Source organism: Anomaloglossus baeobatrachus, chromosome 6 (genome assembly GCF_048569485.1).
Source record: "Anomaloglossus baeobatrachus isolate aAnoBae1 chromosome 6, aAnoBae1.hap1, whole genome shotgun sequence".
Lineage (NCBI taxonomy): Eukaryota > Metazoa > Chordata > Amphibia > Anura > Aromobatidae > Anomaloglossus > Anomaloglossus baeobatrachus.
Window position 1 is genome coordinate 578,193,521 of NC_134358.1, and position 26,994 is coordinate 578,220,514.

The 26,994-nt window shown below is 49.3% G+C and overlaps 1 protein-coding gene across 19 annotated transcripts in view; it reads right to left on the reverse strand.

The window, feature by feature from the left end:
• The window catches only part of OBSCN (obscurin, cytoskeletal calmodulin and titin-interacting RhoGEF), an 882,373-nt gene that overhangs the window by 526,864 nt on the left and 328,515 nt on the right, over positions 1-26,994 (reverse strand). For all 19 annotated transcript variants that reach the window (XM_075315914.1, XM_075315911.1, XM_075315913.1 and 16 more), the window contains 2 exons: positions 14,885-15,151; positions 11,830-12,090 (listed from right to left, as the gene is read on the reverse strand). In XM_075315914.1, the coding sequence (XP_075172029.1) occupies positions 11,830-12,090; positions 14,885-15,151 (528 nt within the window). The remainder of the gene's footprint in view (positions 1-11,829; positions 12,091-14,884; positions 15,152-26,994) is intronic.

Sequence of the window (26,994 nt, forward strand, 5' to 3'; positions counted from 1 at the left end):
TACTGCTGACAACCCGCCTGTATACATGTGTAAGAGGTGTCAGCCCCACCCCTCATCTATTACTGCTGACAACCTGCCTGTATACATGTGTAAGAGGTGTCAGCCCCATCCCTCATCTATTACTGCTGACAACCCGCCTGTATACATGTGTAAGAGGTGTCAGCCCCGCTCCTCATCTATTACTGCTGACAACCCGCCTGTATACATGTGAGAGGTGTCAGCCCCACCCCTCATCCATTACTGCTGACAACCTGCCTGTATACATGTGAGAGGTGTCAGCCCCACCCCTCATCTATTACTGCCGACAACCCGCCTGTATACATGTGTGAGGGGTGTCAGCCCCGCCCCTCCTCTATTACCGCCGACAACCAGCCTGTATACATGTGTGAGGGGTGTCAGCCCCACCCCTCATCTATTACTGCTGACAACCCTCCTGTATACATGTGAGAGGTGTCAGCCCCGCCCCTCATCTATTACTGCTGACAACCCGCCTGTATACATGTGTAAGAGGTGTCAGCCCCACCCCTCATCCATTACTGCTGACAACCCGCCTGTATACATGTGTAAGAGGTGTCAGCCCCACCCCTCATCTATTACTGCTGACAATCAGCCTGTATACATGTGTGAGGTGTCAGCCCCACCCCTCATCCATTACTGCTGACAACCCGCCTGTATACATGTGTAAGAGGTGTCAGCCCCACCCCTCATCTATTACTGCTGACAATCAGCCTGTATACATGTGTGAGGGGTGTCAGCCCCACCCCTCATCTATTACTGCTGACAACCTGCCTGTATACATGTGAGAGGTGTCAGCCCCGCCCCTCATCTATTACTGCCGACAACCAGCCTGTATACATGTGTGAGGGGTGTCAGCCCCACCCCTCATCTATTACTGCTGACAACCCACCTGTATACATGTGTAAGAGGTGTCAGCCCCACCCCTCATCTATTACTGCTGACAACCCGCCTGTATACATGTGTAAGAGGTGTCAGCCCCGCCCCTCATCTATTACTGCTGACAACCCGCCTGTATACATGTGTGAGGGGTGTCAGCCCCGCCCCTCCTCTATTACTGCTGACAACCAGCCTGTATACATGTGTAAGAGGTGTCAGCCCCACCCCTCATCTATTACTGCTGACAACCAGCCTGTATACATGTGTGAGGGGTGTCAGCCCCGCCCCTCATCTATTACTGCTGACAACCCGCCTGTATACATGTGAGGTGTCAGCCCCGCCCCTCATCCATTACTGCTGACAACCCGCCTGTATACATGTGTAAGAGGTGTCAGTCCCGCCCCTCATCTATTACTGCTGACAACCCGCCTGTATACATGTGTAAGAGGTGTCAGCCCCGCCCCTCATCTATTACTGCTGACAACCCGCCTGTATACATGTGTAAGAGGTGTCAGCCCCGCCCCTCATCTATTACTGCTGACAACCAGCCTGTATACATGTGTAAGAGGTGTCAGCCCCACCCCTCACCTATTACTGCTGACAACCCGCCTGTATACATGTGTAAGAGGTGTCAGCCCCGCCCCTCATCTATTACTGCTGACAACCAGCCTGTATACATGTGTGAGAGGTGTCAGCCCCACCCCTCATCTATTACTGCTGACAACCAGCCTGTATACATGTGTAAGAGGTGTCAGCCCCGCCCCTCATCTATTACTGCTGACAACCCGCCTGTATACATGTGTGAGGGGTGTCAGCCCCGCTCCTCCTCTATTACTGCTGACAACCAGCCTGTATACATGTGTGAGGGGTGTCAGTCCCGCCCCTCATCTATTACTGCTGACAACCCGCCTGTATACATGTGTAAGAGGTGTCAGCCCCACCCCTCATCTATTACTGCTGACAACCCGCCTGTATACATGTGTAAGAGGTGTCAGCCCCACCCCTCATCTATTACTGCTGACAACCCGCCTGTATACATGTGTAAGAGGTGTCAGCCCCGCCCCTCATCTATTACTGCTGACAACCCGCCTGTATACATGTGTAAGAGGTGTCAGCCCCGCCCCTCATCTATTACTGCTGACAACCCGCCTGTATACATGTGTAAGAGGTGTCAGCCCCACCCCTCATCTATTACTGCTGACAACCTGCCTGTATACATGTGTAAGAGGTGTCAGCCCCGCCCCTCATCTATTACTGCTGACAACCCGCCTGTATACATGTGTAAGAGGTGTCAGCCCCGCCCCTCATCTATTACTGCTGACAACCCGCCTGTATACATGTGTAAGAGGTGTCAGCCCCGCCCCCTCATCTATTACTGCTGACAACCTGCCTGTATACATGTGTAAGAGGTGTCAGCCCCGCCCCCTCATCTATTACTGCTGACAACCCGCCTGTATACCATGTGTAAGAGGTGTCAGCCCCCGCCCCTCATCTATTACTGCTGACAACCCGCCTGTATACATGTGTAAGAGGTGTCAGCCCTGCCCCTCATCTATTACTGCTGACAACCCGCCTGTATACATGTGAGGTGTCAGCCCCGCCCCTCATCTATTACTGCTGACAACCAGCCTGTATACATGTTGTAAGAGGTGTCAGCCCCACCCCTCATCTATTACTGCTGACAACCCTCCTGTATACATGTGTAAGAGGTGTCAGCCCCGCACCTCATCTATTACTGCTGACAACCAGCCTGTATACATGTGTAAGAGGTGTCACCCCTGCCCCCTCATCTATTACTGCTGACAACCCCGCCTGTATACATGTGTAAGAGGTGTCAGCCCCGCCCCTCATCTATTACTGCTGACAACCCGCCTGTATACATGTGTAAGAGGTGTCAGCCCCACCCCTCATCTATTACTGCTGACAACCTGCCTGTATACATGTGTAAGAGGTGTCAGCCCCACCCCCTCATCTATTACTGCTGACAACCCTCCTGTATACATGTGTAAGAGGTGTCAGCCCCACCCCCTCATCTATTACTGCTGACAACCTGCCTGTATACATGTGTAAGAGGTGTCAGCCCCGCCCCTCATCTATTACTGCTGACAACCCTCCTGTATACATGTGTAAGAGGTGTCAGCCCCCATCCCTCATCTATTACTGCTGACAACCCTCCTGTATACATGTGTAAGAGGTGTCAGCCCCGCCCCTCATCTATTACTGCTGACAACCCGCCTGTATACATGTGTAAGAGGTTTCAGCCCCACCCTCATTTCTTACTGCTGACAACCCGCCTTGTATACATGTGTAAGAGGTGTCAGCCCCGCCCCTCATCTATTACTGCTGACAACCAGACCTGTATACATGTGTAAGAGGTGTCAGCCCCACCCCTCATCTATTACTGCTGACAACCCGCCTGTATACATGTGTAAGAGGTTTCAGCCCCACCCCTCATCTCTCTTACTGCTGACAACCCGCCTGTATACATGTGTAAGAGGTGTCAGCCCCACCCCCTCATCTATTACTGCTGACAACCCGCCTGTATACATGTGTAAGAGGTGTAAGTCCCACCCCTCATCTCTTACTGGCTGACAACCCGCCTGTATACATGTGTAAGAGGTGTCAGCCCCACCCCCTCATCTATTACTGCTGACAACCCTGCCTGTATACATGTGTAAGAGGTGTCAGCCCCACCCCTCATCTATTACTGCTGACAACCTGCCTGTATACATGTGTAAGAGGTGTTCAGCCCCACCCCTCATCTATTACTGCTGACAACCAGCCTGTATACATGTGTAAGAGGTGTCAGCCCCACCCCTCATCTATTACTGCTGACAACCTGCCTGTATACATGTGTAAGAGGTATCAGCCCCGCCCCTCATCTATTACTGCTGACAACCCGCCTGTATACATGTGTAAGAGGTGTCAGCCCCACCCCTCATCTATTACTGCTGACAACCCTGCCTGTATACATGTGTAAGAGGTAGTCAGCCCCGCCCCTCATCTATTACTGCTGACAACCCGCCTGTATACATGTGTAAGAGGTGTCAGCCCCGCCCCTCATCTATTACTGCTGACAACCCGCCTGTATACATGTGTAAGAGGTGTCAGCCCCGCCCCTCATCTATTACTGCTGACATCCCGCCTGTATACATGTGTAAGAGGGTGTCAGCCTGACAACCCGCCTGTATACATGTGTAAGAGGTGTCAGCCCTGCCCCTCATCTATTACTGCTGACAACCCGAGAGGTGTCAGCCCCACCCCTCATCTATTACTGCTGACAACCAGCCTGTATACATGTGTAAGAGGTGTCAGCCCCGCCCCCTCATCTATTACTGCTGACAACCTGCCTGTATACATGTGTAAGAGGTATCAGCCCCCGCCCCTCATCTATTACTGCTGACAACCCGCCTGTATACATGTGTAAGAGGTGTCAGCCCTGCCCCTCATCTATTACTGCTGACAACCCGAGAGGTGTCAGCCCCGCCCCTCATCTATTACTGCTGACAACCCGCCTGTATACATGTGTAAGAGGTATCAGCCCCGCCCCTCATCTATTACTGCTGACAACCCGCCTGTATACATGTGTAAGAGGTGTCAGCCCTGCCTGTCATCTATTACTGCTGACAACCCGAGAGGTGTCAGCCCCACCCCTCATCTATTACTGCTGACAACCCGCCTGTATACATGTGTAAGAGGTGTCAGCCCTGCCCCTCATCTATTACTGCTGACAACCCGAGAGGTGTCAGCCCCACCCCTCATCTATTACTGCTGACAACCCGCCTGTATACATGTGTAAGAGGTGTCAGCCCCGCCCCTCATCTATTACTGCTGACAACCCGCCTGTATACATGTGTGAGAGGTGTCAGCCCCGCCCCTCATCTATTACTGCTGACAACCCGCCTGTATACATGTGTAAGAGGTGTCAGCCCCACCCCTCATCTATTACTGCTGACAACCCGCCTGTATACATGTGTAAGAGGTGTCAGCCCCGCCCCTCATCTATTACTGCTGTCAACCAGCCTGTATACATGTGTAAGAGGTGTCAGCCCCGCCCCTCATCTATTACTGCTGACAACCCGCCTGTATACATGTGTAAGAGGTGTCAGCCCCACCCCTCATCTATTACTGCTGACAACCCGCCTGTATACATGTGTAAGAGGTGTCAGCCCCGCCCCTCATCTATTACTGCTGACAACCCGCCTGTATACATGTGTGAGAGGTGTCAGCCCCGCCCCTCATCTATTACTGCTGACAACCCGCCTGTATACATGTGTAAGAGGTGTCAGCCCCCACCCCTCATCTATTACTGCTGACAACCCGCCTGTATACATGTGTAAGAGGTGTCAGCCCCGCCCCTCATCTATTACTGCTGTCAACCAGCCTGTATACATGTGTAAGAGGTGTCAGCCCCGCCCCTCATCTATTACTGCTGACAACCCGCCTGTATACATGTGTAAGAGGTGTCAGCCCCACCCCTCATCTATTACTGCTGACAACCCGCCTGTATACATGTGTAAGAGGTGTCAGCCCCGCTCCTCATCTATTACTGCTGACAACCCGCCTGTATACATGTGTAAGAGGTGTCAGCCCCACCCCTCATCTATTACTGCTGACAACCTGCCTGTATACATGTGTAAGAGGTGTCAGCCCCGCCCCTCATCTATTACTGCTGACAACCCGCCTGTATACATGTGTAAGAGGTGTCAGCCCCGCCCCTCATCTATTACTGCTGACAACCCGCCTGTATACATGTGTAAGAGGTGTGAGCCCCGCCCCTCATCCATTACTGCTGACAACCCGCCTGTATACATGTGTAAGAGGTGTCAGCCCCGCCCCTCATCTATTACTGCTGACAACCCGCCTGTATACATGTGTAAGAGGTGTCAGCCCTGCCCCTCATCTATTACTGCTGACAACCCGCCTGTATACATGTGTAAGAGGTGTCAGCCCCGCCCCTCATCTATTACTGCTGACAACCCGCCTGTATACATGTGTAAGAGGTGTCAGCCCTGCCCCTCATCTATTACTGCTGACAACCCGCCTGTATACATGTGTAAGAGGTGTCAGCCCTGCCCCTCATCTATTACTGCTGACAACCCGCCCTGTATACATGTGTAAGAGGTGTCAGCCCCGCCCCTCCTCTATTACTGCTGACAACCCGCCTGTATACATGTGTAAGAGGTGTCAGCCCTGCCCCTCATCTATTACTGCTGACAACCCGCCTGTATACATGTGTAAGAGGTGTCAGCCCTGCCCCTCATCTATTACTGCTGACAACCAGCCTGTATACATGTGTAAGAGGTGTCACCCCTGCCCCTCATCTATTACTGCTGACAACCCTCCTGTATACATGTGTAAGAGGTGTCAGCCCCCACCCCTCATCTATTACTGCTGACAACCTGCCTGTATACATGTGTAAGAGGTGTCAGCCCCACCCCTCATCTATTACTGCTGACAACCCTCCTGTATACATGTGTAAGAGGTGTCAGCCCCACCCCTCATCTATTACTGCTGACAACCCGCCTGTATACATGTGTAAGAGGTGTCAGCCCCACCCCTCATCTATTACTGCTGACAACCCTCCTGTATACATGTGTAAGAGGTGTCAGCCCCGCCCCTCATCTATTACTGTTGACAACCCTCCTGTATACATGTGTAAGAGGTGTCAGCCCCATCCCTCATCTATTACTGCTGACAACCCTCCTGTATACATGTGTAAGAGGTGTCAGCCCCGCCCCTCATCTATTACTGCTGACAACCCGCCTGTATACATGTGTAAGAGGTTTCAGCCCCACCCCTCATTTCTTACTGCTGACAACCCGCCTGTATACATGTGTAAGAGGTGTCAGCCCCGCCCCTCATCTATTACTGCTGACAACCAGCCTGTATACATGTGTAAGAGGTGTCAGCCCCACCCCTCATCTATTACTGCTGACAACCCGCCTGTATACATGTGTAAGAGGTTTCAGCCCCACCCCTCATCTCTTACTGCTGACAACCCGCCTGTATACATGTGTAAGAGGTGTCAGCCCCACCCCTCATCTATTACTGCTGACAACCCGCCTGTATACATGTGTAAGAGGTTTCAGCCCCACCCCTCATCTCTTACTGCTGACAACCCGCCTGTATACATGTGTAAGATGTGTCAGCCCCGCCCCTCATCTATTACTGCTGACAACCTGCCTGTATACATGTGTAAGAGGTGTCAGCCCCACCCCTCATCTATTACTGCTGACAACCCGCCTGTATACATGTGTAAGAGGTTTCAGCCCCACCCCTCATCTCTTACTGCTGACAACCCGCCTGTATACATGTGTAAGATGTGTCAGCCCCGCCCCTCATCTATTACTGCTGACAACCTGCCTGTATACATGTGTAAGAGGTGTCAGCCCCGCCCCTCATCTATTACTGCTGACAACCCGCCTGTATACATGTGTAAGAGGTGTCAGCCCCACCCCTCATCTATTACTGCTGACAACCAGCCTGTATACATGTGTAAGAGGTGTCAGCCCCGCCCCTCATCTATTACTGCTGACAACCCGCCTGTATACATGTGTAAGAGGTGTCAGCCCTGCCCCTCATCTATTACTGCTGACAACCCGCCTGTATACATGTGTAAGAGGTATCAGCCCCCGCCCCTCATCTATTACTGCTGACAACCCGCCTGTATACATGTGTAAGAGGTATCAGCCCCACCCCTCATCTATTACTGCTGACAACCCGCCTGTATACATGTGTAAGAGGTATCAGCCCCAACCCCTCATCTATTACTGCTGACAACCTGCCTGTATACATGTGTAAGAGGTATCAGCCCCACCCCTCATCTATTACTGCTGACAACCTGCCTGTATACATGTGTAAGAGGTATCAGCCCCGCCCCTCATCTATTACTGCTGACAACCTGCCTGTATACATGTGTAAGAGGTGTCAGCCCCACCCCTCATCTATTACTGCTGACAACCTGCCTGTATACATGTGTAAGAGGTATCAGCCCCGCCCCTCATCTATTACTGCTGACAACCCGCCTGTATACATGTGTAAGAGGTGTCAGCCCTGCCCCTCATCTATTACTGCTGACAACCCGCCTGTATACATGTGTAAGAGGTGTCAGCCCCGCCCCTCATCTATTACTGCTGACAACCAGCCTGTATACATGTGTAAGAGGTGTCAGCCCCGCCCCTCATCTATTACTGCTGACAACCTGCCCTGTATACATGTGTAAGAGGTGTCAGCCCCGCCCCTCATCTATTACTGCTGACAACCCGCCTGTATACATGTGTAAGAGGTGTCAGCCCCGCCCCTCATCTATTACTGCTGACAACCAGCCTGTATACATGTGTAAGAGGTGTCAGCCCCGCCCCTCATCTATTACTGCTGACAACCCGCCTGTATACATGTGTAAGAGGTGTCAGCCCCGCCCCTCATCTATTACTGCTGACAACCAGCCTGTATACATGTGTAAGAGGTGTCAGCCCCGCCCCTCATCTATTACTGCTGACAACCCGCCTGTATACATGTGTAAGAGGTGTCAGCCCCGCCCCTCATCTCTTACTGCTGACAACCCGCCTGTATACATGTGTAAGAGGTGTCAGCCCCATCCCTCATCTATTACTGCTGACAACCTGCCTGTATACATGTGTAAGAGGTATCAGCCCCGCCCCTCATCTATTACTGCTGACAACCCGCCTGTATACATGTGTAAGAGGTGTCAGCCCTGCCCCTCATCTATTACTGCTGACAACCCGCCTGTATACATGTGTAAGAGGTGTCAGCCCTGCCCCTCATCTATTACTGCTGACAACCCGCCTGTATACATGTGTAAGAGGTGTCAGCCCTGCCCCTCATCCATTACTGCTGACAACCTGCCTGTATACATGTGTGAGGGGTGTCAGCCCCGCCCCTCATCTATTACTGCTGACAACCCGAGAGGTGTCAGCCCCACCCCTCATCTATTACTGCTGACAACCAGCCTGTATACATGTGTAAGAGGTGTCAGCCCCACCCCTCATCTATTACTGCTGACAACCAGCCTGTATACATGTGTAAGAGGTGTCAGCCCCGCCCCTCATCTATTACTGCTGACAACCTGCCTGTATACATGTGTAAGAGGTATCAGCCCCGCCCCTCATCTATTACTGCTGACAACCCGCCTGTATACATGTGTAAGAGGTGTCAGCCCCGCCCCTCATCTATTACTGCTGACAACCCGCCTGTATACATGTGTAAGAGGTATCAGCCCCGCCCCTCATCTATTACTGCTGACAACCCGCCTGTATACATGTGTAAGAGGTATCAGCCCCGCCCCTCATCTATTACTGCTGACAACCCGCCTGTATACATGTGTAAGAGGTGTCAGCCCCGCCCCTCATCTATTACTGCTGACAACCTGCCTGTATACATGTGTAAGAGGTATCAGCCCCGCCCCTCATCTATTACTGCTGACAACCCGCCTGTATACATGTGTAAGAGGTGTCAGCCCCGCCCCTCATCTATTACTGCTGACAACCAGCCTGTATACATGTGTAAGAGGTGTCAGCCCCGCCCCTCATCTATTACTGCTGACAACCTGCCTGTATACATGTGTAAGAGGTATCAGCCCCGCCCCTCATCTATTACTGCTGACAACCCGCCTGTATACATGTGTAAGAGGTGTCAGCCCCGCCCCTCATCTATTACTGCTGACAACCCGCCTGTATACATGTGTAAGAGGTGTCAGCCCCGCCCCTCATCTATTACTGCTGACAACCAGCCTGTATACATGTGTAAGAGGTGTCAGCCCCGCCCCTCATCTATTACTGCTGACAACCCGCCTGTATACATGTGTAAGAGGTGTCAGCCCCGCCCCTCATCTATTACTGCTGACATCCCGCCTGTATACATGTGTAAGAGGTGTCAGCCCCGCCCCTCATCTATTACTGCTGACAACCCGCCTGTATACATGTGTAAGAGGTGTCAGCCCTGCCCCTCATCTATTACTGCTGACAACCCGAGAGGTGTCAGCCCCACCCCTCATCTATTACTGCTGACAACCAGCCTGTATACATGTGTAAGAGGTGTCAGCCCCACCCCTCATCTATTACTGCTGACAACCAGCCTGTATACATGTGTAAGAGGTGTCAGCCCCGCCCCTCATCTATTACTGCTGACAACCTGCCTGTATACATGTGTAAGAGGTATCAGCCCCGCCCCTCATCTATTACTGCTGACAACCCGCCTGTATACATGTGTAAGAGGTGTCAGCCCTGCCCCTCATCTATTACTGCTGACAACCCGAGAGGTGTCAGCCCCGCCCCTCATCTATTACTGCTGACAACCCGCCTGTATACATGTGTAAGAGGTATCAGCCCTGCCTGTCATCTATTACTGCTGACAACCCGAGAGGTGTCAGCCCCACCCCTCATCTATTACTGCTGACAACCCGCCTGTATACATGTGTAAGAGGTGTCAGCCCTGCCCCTCATCTATTACTGCTGACAACCCGCCTGTATACATGTGTAAGAGGTGTCAGCCCCGCCCCTCATCTATTACTGCTGACAACCAGCCTGTATACATGTGTAAGAGGTGTCAGCCCCGCCCCTCATCTATTACTGCTGACAACCCGCCTGTATACATGTGTAAGAGGTGTCAGCCCCACCCCTCATCTATTACTGCTGACAACCCGCCTGTATACATGTGTAAGAGGTGTCAGCCCCGCCCCTCATCTATTACTGCTGTCAACCAGCCTGTATACATGTGTAAGAGGTGTCAGCCCCGCCCCTCATCTATTACTGCTGACAACCCGCCTGTATACATGTGTAAGAGGTGTCAGCCCCGCCCCTCATCTATTACTGCTGACAACCAGCCTGTATACATGTGTGAGAGGTGTCAGCCCCGCCCCTCATCTATTACTGCTGACAACCCGCCTGTATACATGTGTAAGAGGTGTCAGCCCCGCCCCCTCATCTATTACTGCTGACAACCCGCCTGTATACATGTGTAAGAGGTGTCAGCCCCGCCCCTCATCTATTACTGCTGACAACCCGCCTGTATACATGTGTAAGAGGTGTCAGCCCCACCCCTCATCTATTACTGCTGACAACCCGCCTGTATACATGTGTAAGAGGTGTCAGCCCCGCCCCTCATCTATTACTGCTGACAACCCGCCTGTATACATGTGTGAGAGGTGTCAGCCCCGCCCCTCATCTATTACTGCTGACAACCCGCCTGTATACATGTGTAAGAGGTGTCAGCCCCGCCCCTCATCTATTACTGCTGACAACCCGCCTGTATACATGTGTAAGAGGTGTCAGCCCCGCCCCTCCTCTATTACTGCTGACAACCCGCCTGTATACATGTGTAAGAGGTGTCAGCCCCGCCCCCTCATCTATTACTGCTGACAACCCGCCTGTATACATGTGTAAGAGGTGTCAGCCCTGCCCCTCATCTATTACTGCTGACAACCCGCCTGTATACATGTGTAAGAGGTGTCAGCCCCGCCCCTCATCTATTACTGCTGACAACCCGCCTGTATACATGTGTAAGAGGTGTCAGCCCCGCCCCCTCATCTATTACTGCTGACAACCCGCCTGTATACATGTGTAAGAGGTGTCAGCCCTGCCCCTCATCTATTACTGCTGACAACCCGCCTGTATACATGTGTAAGAGGTGTCAGCCCCGCCCCTCCTCTATTACTGCTGACAACCTGCCTGTATACATGTGAGGTGTCAGTCCCACCCCCTAGTGATGACATCACTGATCAGACAGGAGACCCCCCCATATATACATGTATACATGAGAGGTTGTCGGCCCCGCCCCTGAGGTTCCCCAGACAGTGGTAATTGCTGAGCTGCAGTACCAGGTGCAGCAACAAGAAGGGCGATGATCAGATCCCACTGATGACCTCTTAACCCTTTCCTTCTTGCTCCCCACTGAGTACCCACAATGCCCCTGTACCTGTGACGGTCAGGCTGGCGGTGGTGCGCTTGCTCCGCGCAGTACACATGTACTCTCCAGCATCCTCCAGCTCCAGACTGTGGATGATTAGTTCCCGCACGGCGCCATCTTGCCGCATCTCGTACTTGTGGTTGGCCTGCAGCTTCTCGCCTCCCTTCCACCACTCCACGGACGCCATCTTGGCGGAGACCTCACAGCGGAAGCGTGCGGTGCCCCCCTCCTCCGCCTCAGTGCTCTGCACATTCTGCACAAACTCCAGGACTGCAAAGTAAGAAAACAATCATGACGGGGCCCCGAGGGGCGGCACGTGCTCTGCTGGCGGTCAGTGAAATAATAAGGGCTTACATCTGAGGCCTTGGCCTCCCACAGCTGCAGGGGCGAGTGCAGACTAGCTGGCACAGTGTAACAAACACTCAGATGTGACCAGCAAATGATGTTCTTATTCACTGACAGGAAGCAGCCAATACACTGAACTGTAGTATAAAGCATGGGGGATATCACAGGATACAGGAGCGGGATATCAGCTCACCACAGACTCCTATAGACAATGCAGATAAATGGAGGCACTGGTAATGGAGCAGAGCTGCAGTGTAAAGCATGGGGGAGACTACATAGACTCCGCCTCCGAGGATACAGGAGCGGGATATCAGCTCACCACAGACTCCTATAGACAATGCAGATAAATGGAGGCACTGGTAATGGAGCAGAGCTGCAGTGTAAAGCATGGGGGAGACTACATAGACTCCGCCTCCGAGGATACAGGAGGGGGATATCAGCTCACCACAGACTCCTATAGACAATGCAGATAAATGGAGGCACTGGTAATGGAGCAGAGCTGCAGTGTAAAGCATGGGGGAGACTACATAGACTCCGCCTCCGAGGATACAGGAGCGGGATATCAGCTCACCACAGACTCCTATAGACAATGCAGATAAATGGAGGCACTGGTAATGGAGCAGAGCAGCAGTGTAAAGCATGGGGGAGACTACATAGACTCCGCCTCCGAGGATACAGGAGCGGGATATCAGCTCACCACAGACTCCTATAGACAATGCAGATAAATGGAGGCACTGGTAATGGAGCAGAGCTGCAGTGTAAAGCATGGGGGAGACTACATAGACTCCGCCTCCGAGGATACAGGAGGGGGATATCAGCTCACCACAGACTCCTATAGACAATGCAGATAAATGGAGGCACTGGTAATGGAGCAGAGCTGCAGTGTAAAGCATGGGGGAGACTACATAGACTCCGCCTCCGAGGATACAGGAGGGGATATCAGCTCACCACAGACTCCTATAGACAATGCAGATAAATGGAGGCACTGGTAATGGAGCAGAGCTGCAGTGTAAAGCATGGGGGAGACTACATAGACTCCGCCTCCGAGGATACAGGAGGGGATATCAGCTCACCACAGACTCCTATAGACAATGCAGATAAATGGAGGCACTGGTAATGAAGCAGAGCAGCAGTGTAAAGCATGGGGGAGACTACATAGACTCCGCCTCCGAGGATACAGGAGCGGGATATCAGCTCACCACAGACTCCTATAGACAATGCAGATAAATGGAGGCACTGGTAATGGAGCAGAGCTGCAGTGTAAGGCATGGGGGAGACTACATAGACTCCGCCTCTGAGGATACAGGAGGGGATATCAGCTCACCACAGACTCCTATAGACAATGCAGATAAATGGAGGCACTGGTAATGGAGCAGAGCAGCAGTGTAAAGCATGGGGGAGACTACATAGACTCCGCCTCCGAGGATACAGGAGCGGGATATCAGCTCACCACAGACTCCTATAGTCAATGCAGATAAATGGAGGCACTGGTAATGGAGCAGAGCAGCAGTGTAAAGCATGGGGGAGACTACATAGACTCCGCCTCCGAGGATACAGGAGCGGGATATCAGCTCACCACAGACTCCTATAGACAATGCAGATAAATGGAGGCACTGGTAATGGAGCAGAGCAGCAGTGTAAAGCATGGGGGAGACTACATAGACTCCGCCTCTGAGGATACAGGAGGGGATATCAGCTCACCACAGACTCCTATAGACAATGCAGATAAATGGAGGCACTGGTAATGGAGCAGAGCTGCAGTGTAAGGCATGGGGGAGACTACATAGACTCCGCCTCTGAGGATACAGGAGGGGATATCAGCTCACCACAGACTCCTATAGACAATGCAGATAAATGGAGGCACTGGTAATGGAGCAGAGCAGCAGTGTAAAGCATGGGGGAGACTACATAGACTCCGCCTCCGAGGATACAGGAGCGGGATATCAGCTCACCACAGACTCCTATAGTCAATGCAGATAAATGGAGGCACTGGTAATGGAGCAGAGCAGCAGTGTAAAGCATGGGGGAGACTACATAGACTCCGCCTCCGAGGATACAGGAGCGGGATATCAGCTCACCACAGACTCCTATAGACAATGCAGATAAATGGAGGCACTGGTAATGGAGCAGAGCAGCAGTGTAAAGCATGGGGGAGACTACATAGACTCCGCCTCTGAGGATACAGGAGGGGATATCAGCTCACCACAGACTCCTATAGACAATGCAGATAAATGGAGGCACTGGTAATGGAGCAGAGCAGCAGTGTAAAGCATGGGGGAGACTACATAGACTCCGCCTCCGAGGATACAGGAGGGGGATATCAGCTCACCACAGACTCCTATAGACAATGCAGATAAATGGAGGCACTGGTAATGGAGCAGAGCAGCAGTGTAAAGCATGGGGGAGACTACATAGACTCCGCCTCCGAGGATACAGGAGGGGGATATCAGCTCACCACAAACTCCTATAGACAATGCAGATAAATGGAGGCACTGGTAATGGAGCAGAGCTGCAGTGTAAGGCATGGGGGAGACTACATAGACTCCGCCTCCGAGGATACAGGAGGGGATATCAGCTCACCACAGACTCCTATAGACAATGCAGATAAATGGAGGCACTGGTAATGGAGCAGAGCAGCAGTGTAAAGCATGGGGGAGACTACATAGACTCCGCCTCCGAGGATACAGGAGGGGATATCAGAGCAGCAGGTGTCGCTCACCATTCACTCTGACGGTGGACGTGCTCTGCTGGTCTCCGGTGTCACACGTGTAATCTGCGGCGTCTTCAGCCTCAGCGTCATAGATCACCAGCTCCACCACGCCGCCATCTTGCTTCATCTCATACTTGGCGCACGGTAAAATCGCCATCGTCCCCTTCCTCCACTCAACAGGGACATTGGGCTTGGAGGTCTCACAGCGCAGGGTCACCGTCACCCCGTCCTCCACCACGGTGTTCTTCAAGGGCTTCACAAACACGACGGGGCGGGCTGCAACAAGAGGAGACGGGGTCTATTATACCAGCGGTACATTACACCCAGGTTATACCGGCTGTACATTATACACAAGATGCCCAGGTTATACCAGCGGTACATTACACCCAGAACACCCAGGTTATACCAGCTTCATATTATACCCAGAACACCCAGGTTATACCAGCTTTATATTATACCCAGAACACCCAGGTTATACCAGCGGTACATTACACCCAGAACACCCAGGTTATACCAGCTTCATATTATACCCAGAACACCCAGGTTATACCAGCTTTATATTATACCCAGAACACCCAGGTTATACCAGCTTTATATTATACCCAGAACACCCAGGTTATACCAGCTTCATATTATACCCAGAACACCCAGGTTATACCAGCTTTATATTATACCCAGAACACCCAGGTTATACCAGCTTTATACTATACCCAGAACACCCAGGTTATACCAGCTTCATATTATACCCAGAACACCCAGGTTATACCAGCTTTATATTACACCCAGAACACCCAGGTTATACCAGCGGTACATTACACCCAGAACACCCAGGTTATACCAGCTTCATATTATACCCAGAACACCCAGGTTATACCAGCGGTACATTACACCCAGAACACCCAGGTTATACCAGCTTTATATTACACCCAGAACACCCAGGTTATACCAGCTGTACATTACACCCAGAACACCCAGGTTATACCAGCTGTACATTACACCCAGAACACCCAGGTTATACCAGCTGTACATTACACCCAGAACACCCAGGTTATACCAGCTGTACATTACACCCAGAACACCCAGGTTATACCAGCTTCATACTATACCCAGAACACCCAGGTTATACCAGCTTTATATTATACCAAGGACACCCAGGTTATACCAGCTTCATATTATACCCAGAACACCCAGGTTATACCAGCTTTATATTACACCCAGAACACCCAGGTTATACCAGCTTCATATTATACCCAGAACACCCAGGTTATACCAGCTTCATATTATACCCAGAACACCCAGGTTATACCAGCTGTACATTACACCCAGAACACCCAGGTTATACCAGCTTTATATTATACCCAGGACACCCAGGTTATACCAGCTTCATATTATACCCAGAACACCCAGGTTATACCAGCTGTACATTACACCCAGAACACCCAGGTTATACCAGCTTCATATTATACCCAGAACACCCAGGTTATACCAGCTTTATATTATACCCAGAACACCCAGGTTATACCAGCTTCATATTATACCCAGAACACCCAGGTTATACCAGCTTCATATTACACCCAGAACACCCAGGTTATACCAGCTTCATATTATACCCAGGACACCCAGGTTATACCAGCTTCATATTATACCCAGAACACCCAGGTTATACCAGCTGTACATTACACCCAGAACACCCAGGTTATACCAGCTTTATATTATACCCAGGACACCCAGGTTATACCAGCTTCATATTATACCCAGAACACCGAGGTTATACCAGCTTTATATTATACCCAGAACACCCAGGTTATACCAGCTTCATATTATACCCAGAACACCCAGGTTATACCAGCTTCATATTACACCCAGAACACCCAGGTTATACCAGCTTCATATTATACCCAGGACACCCAGGTTATACCAGCTTCATATTACACCCAGAACACCCAGGTTATACCAGCTGTACATTACACCCAGAACACCCAGGTTATACCAGCTTCATATTACACCCAGAACACCCAGGTTATACCAGCTTTATATTACACCCAGAACACCCAGGTTATACCAGCTTCATATTATACCCAGAACACCCAGGTTATACCAGCTTTATATTACACCCAGAACACCCAGGTTATACCAGCTTTATATTATACCCAGGACACCCAGGTTATACCAGCTTCATATTATACCCAGAACACCCAGGTTATACCAGCTGTACATTACACCCAGAACACCCAGGTTATACCAGCTTCATATTATACCCAGAACACCCAGGTTATACCAGCTTTATATTATACCCAGAACACCCAGGTTATACCAGCTTCATATTATACCCAGAACACCCAGGTTATACCAGCTTCATATTACACCCAGAACACCCAGGTTATACCAGCTGTACATTACACCCAGAACACCCAGGTTATACCAGCTTCATATTATACCCAGAACACCCAGGTTATACCAGCTGTACATTACACCCAGAACACCCAGGTTATACCAGCTTCATATTACACCCAGAACACCCAGGTTATACCAGCTGTACATTACACCCAGAACACCCAGGTTATACCAGCTTCATATTATACCCAGAACACCCAGGTTATACCAGCTGTACATTACACCCAGAACACCCAGGTTATACCAGCTTCATATTACACCCAGAACACCCAGGGTATACCAGCTTTATATTACACCCAGAACACCCAGATTATACCAGCTTCATATTACACCCAGAACACCCAGGTTATACCAGCTTTATATTATACCCAGAACACCCAGGTTATACCAGCTTCATATTACACCCAGAACACCCAGGTTATACCAGCTTTATATTACACCCAGAACACCCAGGTTATACCAGCTTTATATTATACCCAGAACACCCAGGTTATACCAGCTTCATATTTCACCCAGAACACCCAGGTTATACCAGCTTTATATTATACCCAGAACACCCAGGTTATACCAGCTTCATATTACACCCAGAACACCCAGGTTATACCAGCTTTATATTACACCCAGAACACCCAGGTTATACCAGCTTCATATTATACCCAGAACACCCAGGTTATACCAGCTTCATATTACACCCAGAACACCCAGGTTATACCAGCTTTATATTATACCCAGAACACCCAGGTTATACCAGCTTCATATTACACCCAGAACACCCAGGTTATACCAGCTTTATATTACACCCAGAACACCCAGGTTATACCAGCTTTATATTACACCCAGAACACCCAGGTTATACCAGCTTCATATTATACCCAGAACACCCAGGTTATACCAGCTTCATATTACACCCAGAACACCCAGGTTATACCAGCTTTATATTACACCCAGAACACCCAGATTATACCAGCTTCATAGTACACCCAGAACACCCAGGTTATACCAGCTTCATATTATACCCAGAACACCCAGGTTATACCAGCTTCATATTACACCCAGAACACCCAGGTTATACCAGCTTTATATTACACCCAGAACACCCAGGTTATACCAGCTTCATATTATACCCAGAACACCCAGGTTATACCAGCTTTATATTACACCCAGAACACCCAGGTTATACCAGCTTTATATTATACCCAGAACACCCAGGTTATACCAGCTTTATATTACACCCAGAACACCCAGGTTATACCAGCTTCATATTACACCCAGAACACCCAGGTTATACCAGCTTTATATTATACCCAGAACACCCAGGTTATACCAGCTTCATATTACACCCAGAACACCCAGGTTATACCAGCTTTATATTACACCCAGAACACCCAGGTTATACCAGCTTCATATTATACCCAGAACACCCAGGTTATACCAGCTTCATATTACACCCAGAACACCCAGGTTATACCAGCTTTATATTACACCCAGAACACCCAGGTTATACCAGCTTCATATTACAGCCAGAACACCCAGGTTATACCAGCTTTATATTACACCCAGAACACCCAGGTTATACCAGCTTTATATTACACCCAGAACACCCAGGTTATACCAGCTTCATATTATACCCAGAACACCCAGGTTATACCAGCTTCATATTATACCCAGAACACCCAGATTATACCAGCTTCATAGTACACCCAGAACACCCAGGTTATACCAGCTTTATATTATACCCAGAACACCCAGGTTATACCAGCTTCATATTACACCCAGAACACCCAGAATATACCAGCTTCATATTACACCCAGAACACCCAGGTTATACCAGCTTCATATTACACCCAGAACACCCAGGTTATACCAGCTTTATATTACACCCAGAACACCCAGGTTATACCAGCTTCATATTATACCCAGAACACCCAGGTTATACCAGCTTTATATTACACCCAGAACACCCAGGTTATACCAGCTTTATATTACACCCAGAACACCCAGGTTATACCAGCTTCATATTATACCCAGAACACCCAGGTTATACCAGCTTTATATTACACCCAGAACACCCAGATTATACCAGCTTCATAGTACACCCAGAACACCCAGGTTATACCAGCTTTATATTACACCCAGAACACCCAGATTATACCAGCTTCATAGTACACCCAGAACACCCAGGTTATACCAGCTTTATATTATACCCAGAACACCCAGGTTATACCAGCTTTATATTATACCCAGAACACCCAGGTTATACCAGCTTCATATTACACCCAGAACACCCAGGTTATACCAGCTTTATATTACACCCAGAACACCCAGGTTATACCAGCTTTATATTATACCCAGAACACCCAGGTTATACCAGCTTTATATTACACCCAGAACACCCAGGTTATACCAGCTTCATATTACACCCAGAACACCCAGGTTATACCAGCTTTATATTATACCCAGAACACCCAGGTTATACCAGCTTCATATTACACCCAGAACACCCAGGTTATACCAGCTTTATATTACACCCAGAACACCCAGGTTATACCAGCTTCATATTATACCCAGAACACCCAGGTTATACCAGCTTCATATTACACCCAGAACACCCAGGTTATACCAGCTTTATATTATACCCAGAACACCCAGGTTATACCAGCTTCATATTACACCCAGAACACCCAGGTTATACCAGCTTTATAATACACCCAGAACACCCAGGTTATACCAGCTTTATATTACACCCAGAACACCCAGGTTATACCAGCTTCATATTATACCCAGAACACCCAGGTTATACCAGCTTCATATTATACCCAGAACACCCAGATTATACCAGCTTCATAGTACACCCAGAACACCCAGGTTATACCAGCTTTATATTATACCCAGAACACCCAGGTTATACCAGCTTCATATTACACCCAGAACACCCAGATTATACCAGCTTCATAGTACACCCAGAACACCCAGGTTATACCAGCTTCATAGTACACCCAGAACACCCAGGTTATACCAGCTTTATATTACACCCAGAACACCCAGGTTATACCAGCTTTACATTACACCCAGAACACCCAGGTTATACCAGCTTTATATTATACCCAGAACACCCAGGTTATACCAGCTTCATAGTACACCCAGAACACCCAGGTTATACCAGCTTCATATTACACCCAGAACACCCAGGTTATACCGGCTTCATATTACACCCAGAACACCCAGGTTATACCAGCTTTATATTATACCCAGAACACCCAGGTTATACCAGCTTCATATTATACCCAGAACACCCAGGTTATACCAGCTTCATATTACACCCAGAACACCCAGGTTATACCAGCTTTATATTACACCCAGAACACCCAGGTTATACCAGCTTTACATTACACCCAGAACACCCAGGTTATACCAGCTTTATATTACACCGAGAACACCCAGGTTATACCAGCTTTATATTATACCCAGAACACCCAGGTTATACCAGCTTTATATTATACCCAGAACACCCAGGTTATACCAGCTTCATATTATACCCAGAACACCCAGGTTATACCAGCTTTATATTATACCCAGAACACCCAGGTTATACCAGCTTTATATTATACCCAGAACACCCAGGTTATACCAGCTTTATATTATACCCAGAACACCCAGGTTATACCAGCTTCATATTATACCCAGAACACCCAGGTTATACCAGCTTCATATTACACCCAGAACACCCAGGTTATACCAGCTTTATATTACACCCAGAACACCCAGGTTATACCAGCTTTACATTACACCCAGAACACCCAGGTTATACCAGCTTTATATTACACCCAGAACACCCAGGTTATACCAGCTTTATATTATACCCAGAACACCCAGGTTATACCAGCTTTATATTACACCCAGAACACCCAGGTTATACCAGCTTTACATTACACCCAGAACACCCAGGTTATACCAGCTTCATATTACACCCAGAACACCCAGGTTATACCAGCTTTACATTACACCCAGAACACCCAGGTTATACCAGCTTTACATTACACCCAGAACACCCAGGTTATACCAGCTTTATATTATACCCAGAACACCCAGGTTATACCGGCTTTATATTATACCCAGAACACTCAGGTTATACCGGCTTCATATTACACCCAGAACACCCAGGTTATACCAGCTTCATATTACACCCAGAACACCCAGGTTATACCAGCTTCATATTATACCCAGAACACCCAGGTTATACCAGCTTCATAGTACACCCAGAACACCCAGGTTATACCAGCTGTACATTATACACAAGATACCCAGGTTATACCGGCTGTACATATATAATTCTATACAGGAGATGGCCAGTGTGATGTGGTGGGCTGGGTATCATTTTGTGTATGTTGCTATTGTTGCTGATTGTTGTCTTGTCTAGAGTCTTCACATTAGTTGCCATCCGCAGCCTGGATGTGTCCGTGCCTCTTGTTGAGCCCATGATAACATTTCCTAACTGTCCATTCATTACTCAGATGTTGTCACAATGTTGAAAATCCCCCCCTGTAGTGCCTTCATCCCTAGGTGTGAAAACCATCCACCCTGTCTGCCTACCCCTGGATACACAGTCATATGAATAAGTTTGTGCACCCCTATTAATGTAACCTTTATTCTTTATAACAATTTGGGTTTTTGCTATTTCAGTGTCATATATCTAGTAACTGATGGACTGAGTAATATTTCTGGAATGAAATGAGGTTTTTTGTACTAACAGAAAATGTGCAATCCGCATTTAAACTAAATTTGACCGTTGCATAAGTATGGGCACCTCAACATAAAAGTGACATTAATATTTTGTAGCTCCTCCTTTTGCAGAAATCCCAGCCTCTAGTCGCTTCCTGTAGCTGTTCATGAGTTCCTGGATCCTGGATGAAGGTAGATTTGACCATTCCTGGTTACAAAACAATTCCAGTCCAGGTAAGTTTGATGGTCGCCGAGCATGGACAGCCGCTTCACATCATCCCACAGATGTTCAATGATATTCAGGTCTGGGGACTGGGATGGCCATTCCAGAACATTGTAATTGTTCCTCTGCATGAATGCCTGAGTAGATTTGGAGCGGTGTTTTGGATCATTGTCTTGCTGAAATATCCATCCCCTGCGTAACTTCAACTTCCTCACTGATTCTTGCACATTATTGTCAAGAATCTGCTGATGCTGAGTTGAATCCATGCGACCCTCAACTTTAACAAGATTCCCGGTGCCGGCATTGGCCACACAGCCCCAAAGCATGATGGAACCTCCACCAAATGTTACTGTGGGTAGCAAGTGCTTTTCTTGGCCTGCCACTTCTGGGCTTAACAAGAACTGTACCTGTGTTCTTCCATTTCCTTACTATGTTCCTCACTGTGGAAACTGACAGGTTAAATCTCTGAGACAACTTTTTGTACCTTCCCCTGAACAACTATGCTGAATAATCTTTGTTTTCAGATCATTTGAGAGTTGTTTTGAGGAGCCCATGAGGCCACTCTTCATAGGAGATTCAAATAAGAGAACTACTTGCAAGTGGCCACCTTAAATACCTTTTCTCATGATTGGATACACCTGCCTATGAAGCTCAAAGCTCAATGAGGTTACAAAACCAATTTAGTGCTTTAGTAAGTCAGTAAAAAGTAGTTAGGAGTGTTCAAATCAAGAAATTGATAAGGGTGCCCATACTTTTGCACCGGTCAAATTTTGTTTAAATGCGGCTTGCGCATTTTCTGTTAATACAACCAGCCAAGCAAATGAGGTATCAAATGTACAGTGGTAACAGTTAAAATATAACTTTTAATAGTTTATGATAAAATTTTAAACCACACAACATAAAGGGTTGTAAAACCAACCTAGAATAATTAGGGCCTATGTAGGCTCCTACTATTACCGAAATAGGACAAATAGACACGGTAGGAGAATCCCCCACCATGACAAAAGAATGTTGGAAGTGACAAAAAAGACTTAAATTGTCACACCAATATGCACACCAATATGTACTGCGCTTTAGTCCGCAGTACTCAAAACAATGACCAGGACCCTCAAAAAGGCCCCACCATAGTAATTAAAGAATAAAGAAGTTGTCCAGTGGAGGGGGGGGCAGAGCCTTCAGCCTCACAGTACCCCTCAAGTGGCAACAATCTGACCTTAAGATGTTCTTAGACCTCCCAACGCGTTTCTTAATTCACTTAGTCATCAGGGGACTGTGGTCAAGAAACCAAAGGCTTCAGTATAGTATGGACTTCCTGGTGGGGCCTTTTTGAGGGTCCTGGTCATTGTTTTGAGTACTGCGGACTAAAGCGCAGTACATATTGGTGTGCATATTGGTGTGACAATTTAAGTCTTTTTTGTCACTTCCAACATTCTTTTGTCATGGTGGGGGACTCTCCTACCGTGTCTTTGTCCTATTGCGGTAATAGTAGGAGCCTATATTGGCCCTAATTATTCTAGGTTGGTTCTACAACCCTTTATGTTGTGTGGTTTAAAATTTTATCATAAACTATTAAAAGTTATATTTTAACTGTTACCACTGTACATTCGATACCTCATTTGCTTGTCTGGTTGTATTATCATTGGTAAGCATTGACACGATTAGTATTTCCACATTCTCTGTTAGTACAATAAACCTCATTTCAATCCAGAAATATTACTCAGTCCATCAGTTATTAGATATATGACACTAAAATAGCAAAAACCCAAATTGTTATAAAGAAAAAAGGTTAACATTAATAGGGGTGCCCAAACTTTTTCATATGACTGTAAGGAGAGGTTCTGATGATGACAAGGAGGCAGTAAGATTCAGCCGGTGTGGGACAGCAGCACCCCAGAGAGACTTGAAGAAACTCAGCTGGAGGATTGAGACTCATCTACCAGGTATTTATCCCACTACTGGACTGTATCTGTGTTACTGGACTATTTTACCCTCTGTGTGGTGGATTATTTTATGGACCTTTCGGTTTGCATGAAAATAAAAGATCTTGGGTGTCACAGGGTGACCAGGGATAACAGGGCTCCTAGACTGGCCCTCAGGCTACAGAGGCCCTAGCTGTCCCTACTCCAAGAGATACATTTAAGGGTGACAATGTCTGGGCCACCTTCCTTACCCTGCTCCTGGCCAGCCCTGATCCAATACCCTCTCTCCTCCACCCCACGGGAGGGCCGGGACAGAAGTGGTGAACCCACAAGTACTGACAAACTAAAACTCGATCACACAGCTAGCACACATGGAGATATAAAACAATATGTAATCAGGAGGAAATAAAGAGCAAGGAGGAAATAACCAGACAACAAGTGTATTTCCACAACCCACCAAGTAGCTCACAGTAAATCACAAGCAACTGGCACACGGACCGGGTTAGAGAAAGCTATAGTCAGCATTAGGGTACTGTTCCACTTGCGATTTTCATGTGTGAGTGCGATCTGATAAAACATCAGGGCAGCATCCATCTGCGATTGATTTCTCATGCCATAGCGGCATTCAGAATCTATCGCAGCATGCTGCATTTGGCAGCGAGTCGCGGCTCACGCACCCCCATACAAGTCTATGGGAGCGTGTAAAGCATCACATTGCACTCGCATGTCATCCATCCGCAGTGCGATGTACGCAGAGACAGACAGCGGAAGAGATGGGGAGAAAGTGTTTCCTCCCTCGTCTCCACACCTGTGATACAATCGCAAGATCACATCACAGTCGCATGATCCTCGGCTGACGCTCGCAGCACAGGGTCACTAGCATGTGGCTTCCAATGCTCTCACATCACAAGCTGTACGCAAGTGAAACAGTACCCCAAGACAGATTCTTCCATCTTATAAAGGTGGGGAGAGATTGTGATAGGTCTCCCACAACATGTGATCCACAAAATAACCAGCAGGCTAGGAGAGATCAACTCCTGCTAGTCCAGTCACTAAAGAGCACAGAGCTGGTCAACGCCCGAGCCGGTCTGTGCAACTCAGAAGCCCCAGAGAAAGCAAAGTGCGGAGTGTCAGAGTGATATCTGAACTGTGTCTGATACCACCATGACCCTCGGCGAGTCAAGAGCCAAACACCCTGTGATAGGAGGTCTCTCCAGATGACGGCAATGAAATCCCCTGACCAGACTCCGCATCAGATGCTGTTACCCAAGAGGAAACCATTCTGAATTTTATATGATGCCGGTGAGGCCAGAAGGAAAGCCAGCGGGATGATGACAGCAGTAATTTTGGACAGACTGCTGAAACAAGGACCTAGCTTAAGTGACTGACGGTACTTTGAGCTTAATGTTTCTCGTGGACAACCACAGCAGATCACCCACACACAGGTCCGGACCAGACACATGTCAACAGTCAGCCACACACAGGTCCGGACCAGACACACGTCTACAGTCACCCACACACAGGTCCGGACCAGACACACGTCTACAGTCACCCACACACAGGTCCAGACCAGACACACGTCTACAGTCACCCACACACAGGTCCAGACCAGACACACGTCTACAGTCACCCACACACAGGTCCGGACCAGGCACACGTCAACAGTCAGCCACACACAGGTCCAGACCAGGCACACGTCTACAGTCACCCACACACAGGTCCGGACCAGGCACACGTCTACAGTCACCCACACACAGGTCCGGACCAGGCACACGTCTACAGTCAGCCACACACAGGTCCGGACCAGGCACACGTCTACAGTCAGCCACACACAGGTCCGGACCAGGCACACGTCTACAGTCAGCCACACACAGGTCCGGACCAGGCACACGTCAACAGTCAGCCACACACAGGTCCAGACCAGGCACACGTCTACAGTCACCCACACACAGGTCCAGACCAGACACACGTCTACAGTCACCCACACACAGGTCCAGACCAGACACACGTGTACAGTCACCCACACACAGGTCCAGACCAGACACACGTCTACAGTCACCCACACACAGGTCCAGACCAGACACACGTCTACAGTCACCCACACACAGGTCCAGACCAGACACACGTCTACAGTCACCCACACACAGGTCCGGACCAGGCACACGTCAACAGTCAGCCACACACAGGTCCAGACCAGGCACACGTCTACAGTCACCCACACACAGGTCCGGACCAGGCACACGTCTACAGTCACCCACACACAGGTCCGGACCAGGCACACGTCTACAGTCAGCCACACACAGGTCCGGACCAGGCACACGTCTACAGTCACCCACACACAGGTCCAGACCTGGCACACGTCTACAGTCACCCACACACAGGTCCGGACCAGGCACACGTCTACAGTCAGCCACACACAGGTCCGGACCAGGCACACGTCTACAGTCACCCACACACAGGTCCGGACCAGGCACACGTCTACAGTCACCCACACACAGGTCCAGACCTGGCACACGTCTACAGTCACCCACACACAGGTCCAGACCAGGCACACGTCTACAGTCAGCCACACACAGGTCCGGACCAGGCACACGTCAACAGTCACCCACACACAGGTCCGGACCAGGCACACGTCTACAGTCACCCACACACAGGTCCGGACCAGGCACACGTCTACAGTCAGCCACACACAGGTCCGGACCAGGCACACGTCAACAGTCACCCACACACAGGTCCGGACCGGGCACACGTCTACAGTCACCCACACACAGGTCCGGACCAGGCACACGTCTACAGTCAGCCACACACAGGTCCAGACCAGGCACATGTCTACAGTCACTCACACACAGGTCCGGACCGGGCAC